Source organism: Buceros rhinoceros, unplaced genomic scaffold, assembly GCF_000710305.1.
Source record: "Buceros rhinoceros silvestris isolate BGI_N320 unplaced genomic scaffold, ASM71030v1 scaffold19409, whole genome shotgun sequence".
Taxonomy (NCBI): Eukaryota; Metazoa; Chordata; class Aves; order Bucerotiformes; family Bucerotidae; genus Buceros; species Buceros rhinoceros.
Genome location: NW_010429965.1, coordinates 34,868 through 41,667, shown reverse-complemented (window position 1 = coordinate 41,667; position 6,800 = coordinate 34,868). Strand labels below are relative to the sequence as shown.

Sequence of the window (6,800 nt, the reverse complement as noted above, 5' to 3'; positions counted from 1 at the left end):
ACATGCCACAGTTCAAAACATGTTTGTGTCAGCCTGGAGTGCACCCTGCCCTTTTTGCTACACATGGCAACAAGTTTTCTCTACTGATTTCAGGACTGGGATTCTCAGAAGAGCCTGGGGTATTTCAGTGCTGGAGTACCACTGACTTGCAGCTGTGAGGCTTGTCTGAAAATCCTCCTGCAGTCTCATACTCTCCTACGTGGATGAACGAAGGAATAAAAGACAGACAGGACTGTATTTTCATCGGTGTATGATAACCACTTATTTTAGTATTTGTTATCCCAGGGCTTAATTCAAAGTCTGCTGATACACAGGACGCAATTTTAACTGGGTTGCTATCAGGCCTTCATCTGTTCCCCGCTTAAGGTGAAACCGTCCTCAGTCCTCAGTCACAGAACTTCTACCAGGCAATAATGGGATTCAAAAACTGGTGCCAATGAAAACTATTACCAGCTACTGCCTGTACTGTGGAAACAGTCTTATTGATACTGGGCAAGTCCTCCGCATCCTGATGTGGTTTGACTTCCTAGTGACCCCTCTTCCTCCCAAATGTGGTAGATACACAAAACATGAATGCCTTCTATAGCTTTAAAAAAAAAAAAACCCAAACACAAACAAAACAATCAAAGAAGACAAATAGTTACAAACTTTTGCTGGTAAGATGAATACCAAAGTTAGATATGATGGACAAAACAGTGATAAAATATTAACTGCTTGCTGTGTTTTTTGACCTTTATAGCCTCTTCAGAAGATGTAGGTACATTACACATTGTTAGATTCAAAGGTGGAAGCCACAGAGAAAACAACAGAGAAAGCAGTTGAACACAACCTCAGAATATCTGAGTTAGAAGACACTTGATTATCTTACCTGTAATTTTTGGTTCTCTAACTAGTTTCTAAAAAATACAGTATGCCTTTGTTTTATGGAAGGAAGAAGCTAGCAGCTATTGTTCACTGACAACAAGGACCCCAAGATGTGACGCAGTTGGACTAGTGGAAGGTTTACAAGCATATTGTACACAAATTCCTTCTAGCAGCCAAATCCTCCTTCTGTGTGTGTCAGACATACACATGGTGAGGAATCACTGATGGTGCTGGTATTTGAGCAATGTACGTGTGGGGAACCCTGGTCTGCAAGCTGCTGAGAATTTCTTGGTGGAAACACAGTATTTGTCATAGAATAACAATCTGGAGTCAGGAAATTCTTAGCGTGAAAATGTTTCCTTTTGTCAAAACCAAAAGGTATTACTTTTAAAAACCAGCAGCAAGCTCTTCATTTTCCAGTAAAACATCTGTGGCCCTTTCTGAAGAGTGGACTATGTCCACAAGGGCCACAGATAATACTTTGGTCAATCACTTTGCTTATGTAGTTTGTCTTTTGATTTTTTAATAGAACCAAGTGATATAAAGTGACACACCACATGAAAAATATTTACAAAACAGTTTAAAATAAGCTACTGTGGTATCATGGGTACATGTGATGTTTTCTAAGGACATACTGTATTAGAGGTAGGTGAAAAGGGGAGATGATTCTGTAACCTTCAAATATCCCAGGGTCCTCCATTCACTAGTATTTCTTCTTTTGCATTATTTTATTTTATATTTTTGCAGACACAGAGGGCCTGTAACAAGTGTTTGCTTAGTTTTTTTGACATATTAAGATCACCCTACTATTATTTAAAGCAGTGCACATCTTCATTTGGTCCAAATAGGCAGATTCTGCCCATAATTTGAGACTGTATGTAAGTACATTGAAGCCTTTGCTTCTCTCTCTCTGGGCAGACCTAATACCAGTATGTCAACAATGGCTTAATAAAACCTCTTTTAAAGAAGATCACAACCACAGGTTAACACTTTTTCAACAAGCACTGTTTAAATGCTGACGGTCTCTGAGAAAGAAGACATCCCTTAGCTAATTTTCCATGGCCATCTTTGCACTGGACAGTCCTTGTGTGCCATCCTGTGTCGCATGTTCGAGAACAAGAAAGCCACGGCCCCGTAACCCAGCGGGGTTGCGTGAGCTCTGGAGTTACTTTACTGCTGCTGCTGCCACTGCTGGTGACAGAGTTAGTCATTTGTCCTTGCTTCTTTGGCATGAAGAAACTGTAGCGGACATCCAATGGCTGAGTCGGATCAGTTGCAAGTATCTGCACAATAAGAACCTCTTTTGTGGCAGAGTGTCCCATTGCGTGCAGAAAATCATCTTTGTGGCTCCAGCCGCTGTAGTTCATGACAGTCCCGTTGATGTCAATAATTGTTTCTGAAGTGGAGATCATATATTTTCCATTGACAAGGTACTCACCGGTTTTCTTTTTCAGGGCGAGATAGGCAGTGAACCTGCTCTGGTCCTTAGTCTTGAACTGTCGAACTTTGATGTGGGTTGCCCCTTCCGGGATTTTCACTACATCTGTGTAGCCCTTGCTGAATGAAGGAAAAAAAAAACCAAAAGAGTATTCAGTAGCTAGTGAGAAATAAGCCTCAAGTCTTACTGCAACACCTTACGAAGTCACGGGCGTGACGTGTTGCTTTGTTTTAGTTCAGGCCCTGAATCCGTCTGGCTTGAGGCTCATCTAAGATTAATTTAAACGGGTTCCACTGTTTGTCTATTGTATTGTTCTTTATGTTCTTGCAGAAATTTCTACTGTACTTATTTCAAATTGCTTAAACTTTAGCTTTAATAACAATTTTATGAGTCAGGTACAAGAGGAAAAAAAAGAACTGATAGCTTATATATTTCAGCAAAGGGTGGGAGATATGAAATACAACGCACACTTTGCCTGCCAAGGAAAAGATAATGAGATATGCATTGGATACAGCTGTTTTTTCCTGTCTTTGCTGTAATGATGATTAAGGAAAGCATGAGCAGAGTAACAGCTGGGTAGAGGTACCTTGGGAATATTTAAAAATAATCTTGATCACCGAGAAAAAAATTTGTTTACTTTGAAATTCATGAAGCTGAAGATTAATTGTGAAGAGTGTAGTAGGAGGTGCACCCAAATATTTCATTTGTACCAGAGTCCTCTCTGTTGCTACTTATGAAGTACCTTAATTCATATTTAGAAAAAGATATTTAACTCTCCTATCAATCAAAAGTGGCAAGCATTCAGAACCTGCAAGTGCACTGGAACTTATCACTATCTCAAGTTTGTTATTTATTTTAATGTTACTGATATATAGAAAAAACCTAAAGACTATACATAGCTATAAGCTACCAGCTGGACTTTGGAGACTTGTATTTTCATTTCTAAACCTGTGACACTGCAAGTAACGCATATCCGAATAGTTTAGTGCTGAAACTTCTAGGAAAACCAGGAATGAGAACATACACTAAAAATATATAAAAGTGAAGGGGTCTCCTTTGGGATTGTTTAAAAACCAGACTGCTAATTTCTAGAACTTTTGGCTGCACGAGCAGAGACTGCACAGACTACAGATTAAACACTCGTGCTATTCTCCTGCTATTTCCAGCACTTACAGGACAGCGACTAAAAACTCTATTGATTTAGCACCTCCACAAAGCTGAAGGAATATGGTGTGAAAACCAGGCTGGGAGGGACTCTGCTCTACAGCACTGCACAAATATTTTTACATAGCAGTTGCCAAAATAACTCTGTTAAAACATGTTATTGAAGTTACAAAATCATTTGTTTGAAAACTAAAAGCAAGTTGTCTGCACAAGGAACTGTGACTCTCCATGTGCACAAAGAAGCACGTGCAGCCCTAATTGTCCTCTTTCCCAACTTCTGATAATTTGGCTTTACAGCCTTTAAAAGAAGTTCTTAGGAAGCACGTTTTCCAGAAGCTTATGTTTTGACTGCTTCTTTATGTTTTCCCTTGTACATTTAACAGTTTCCCTGTACATTTAAAGAACAGGTTACTACACTCTGTTTTATAACGCAGGAGCTGCTATGTTTCAGTGGAAAAAAGATAATTTTACTACAGCCACTGCCCTTTCACATGTAAAACCAGTTTAGAAACAATTAAGGTTTCGCTATTTTAACAAGGTGTTTATTTTAGATTATTTAGGTTATTAGGAGGGTTTATTTTAAATTACTTGCATAAGGGAATTGTCTCAAAAACTAAATCCTTGTCACTTCAAAATTAAATCAAAATCAAGTTAGAATATACTTGTTACTTGCCAGTTGACTACTGCTTTCTAAATGGAGCACTGAGGTTGACAGTATTTTACTCTCTGACCAGCCCCATTTCAGTTAAAGGCATGATTTGAGGAGCAAGATGGAACTTCATAGGAATAATTACAATAGAATCTCTCAAGTTCCATGTATATCTATGCTACAAATATGGCCTCACTGAAATTCATGGAGTCCCTTTAATATTTTTGCCAGAGACTGGATCCCAGTGGGAGGATCATTACCGAATCATATTAAGTATATCTCACACTGTCTTCTTCATTTAGACATCCCAGACATTTCAGTATTTACAAATTGGAAAAGATTTGGTTTATATAATTACTAATTTGGATGGAAAATCATCCTTTTTGGCAGAGGTGCTTTGGCATCCTTAGGTGAGCAATCATTGGTTTACCAGGAAGAAGATTAGCTATGTTTATTTTTAGAATAAAGTCACTCTCAAAGCCATTTTTGACTGCTATTAATCAGTATGTTGAAATGTATACAAATGAAAGGTCATTTCAGGAGTAAGATTTCAACTTCTGGTAGCTTTCAATATGCTATGTAAGAAGTCAGAAGATACAAACCAAAGTTTTATGTACATTTCAAAAGATGGTACACTGATACCACAGATACTGAGTAGAAATTGTCAACTGCAAGTTTCTAAGAGTAAAGCACTACAGCAATCCTTTGAGACTTTGGAATACATACAAATTATAATTACATTTTTTTCTATGAATCTTAAGACCTGAAGAGGGAGGGAAACAAGAGTTCAGACAGAAAAGCAGACTTTCTTGTCATTGGTATCTCAGTACAAAGTCCTTAATGTGGTCATGGAAAACCACAAGGGCAGTTCCTTTTATTTTACTTGTAGTAAGTTTTATTACACTTAAAAGTTGAACTCTGACAGAAAAATGTCTTACGGATAACTGCTATAAATATTTTGACTTAAAAAAAAAAGTCCATCTGGAGATCAATATTACGACAATGGACATGAAGCCAAAGTTCACGCTCAAGTCTGCGTTTACTTCTGACATCTCACCTAGTCATCTAAGCTCCACATATACTCAGCAACGTGAGAAGGTATTTTTAGGATACAATCCTTTTCAGCTACTAAGGAAAACTTCTATAGCTGTGCTCTAATGCTGTCTGCTTCTCTCCACTAACCTCACAAGGCACCCATGTCACTAAATCAAGTGGGATGTCTCACTGTCATTCCAAGTTAGATAAGATGAAACACATTCTCAGCCTGTAACTGGCTAACACAGCATCACCTGGGAAAAGCAGAGTTCCAGAGATACTCAGATTATTCTGACCCCAACATCTCTCTGATTCTGATTCTGTGTTCCCTCTCCTCTGTCCTCTAGAAGTCACAAGCCATCTGACACAGCAAAATTACTAAGTAGCAAAAATGCTATGCCTTATTCTAGGCAAACTTCCTGTTAATGGGGTGTTCACCTGTATCACTGGCACTTTGTGTCAGAAATTAACTGGGTACAGTGTTTTGCCAGTTGATTATTTGCCAGTTTCTGGATACTGTTAAGAGGCCAAATATGAACAACTGGAAAGTGCAATACAGCACAGGGAATGTACTTTTTCTCTCAATATTCATATGAAAGTAAATTGCATTTAGAGACAGCAAGCAAGCAAGCACACAGCAGAGTTACTATTTGCACCGAAGATACATTTACTAATGCTCAAGATCAATACCTCCTTTTGGTAAAGGTTCCCATGACTTTTGTGCAGCTGGAATTGTCTCCTCCACACACTCCACATTTGTCATACTGGAGCTTTGAACCGATGATGCCATCACAACCAGTTCGGATGCATTTTCCCCGGACGCAGACTGAATTACTGTATGGTCGACATTCAGTACCATCAGTTACCTGGGTAATCAAATCACCTTAGTTAAAACTACCATGGGAAGGAACTGCTTTTGTGAATCTGACTGGTAAAAACCAGTTTTTTATTTATGGCACCTACTCAGAACAGAGTGCGTACCCTGACAGATCAGACTGAGTTTCTCTAACATGCCCAGTACAAAAGCAGATGAAATTTAGAAAAGGGCTGAAAGCAATGACAGAGAACTTCACTGTAAGGCACTAAATTAATGCTGGCTTTAACAGCTTATCGATAATAACAGTAACAGTACAGTGTATTATCTCATTTTATGCCTTGCATTTGAGCTAGCTACACCTAAATGTTACCTTTACAGCATTTAGAGGCAGAAAACTGCAAGAATAAGCACGGGAGACATTTCAGCTCTAAATGTGTATAATACAACAAACTGACCACAAGTCATATCTACACTAATTGGCTAATTATTCTAGATTAATTGACTCCATAACAGTTACTATGGACTCCCTTAACATAATTCAGGATGAAACTTACTCTTCTACTCATAGTATTCTTATTCCTCCAGAAAACCCCAGAACGAAGAGATGACTCTCCAGGCAGAAATCCCTTTATCCACTACTGAAAACAAACTAGTGCAGAGGGCACAAAGGGGCCCATTTTTATCATGAACCCGCATACTGAGATGTGAAAAAAGTTGTCTCATTTTAGAGGTCAACTCTGGTACTAATGTATAACCAGTGGATCAAACCTTTAAATCTAATCACACAGTTAAATCTTTGAACCATATGATTAACTTCTTTTCCCTTTTGTAGG

The 6,800-nt window shown here is 38.5% G+C and overlaps 1 protein-coding gene across 1 annotated transcript in view; it reads right to left on the bottom strand.

Annotated features, from left to right (window-relative positions):
- Window positions 1-1,847: 1,847 nt before the first annotated feature.
- ADAMTS5 (ADAM metallopeptidase with thrombospondin type 1 motif, 5) overlaps window positions 1,848-6,800 on the bottom strand; it is a gene marked incomplete at its 5' end in the record, with an annotated part of 39,816 nt that continues 34,863 nt past the window's right edge. The window contains 2 exons of the mRNA XM_010142856.1: window positions 1,848-2,421; window positions 5,841-6,016. Of these exons, the coding sequence (XP_010141158.1) occupies window positions 1,848-2,421; window positions 5,841-6,016 (750 nt within the window). The remainder of the gene's footprint in view (window positions 2,422-5,840; window positions 6,017-6,800) is intronic.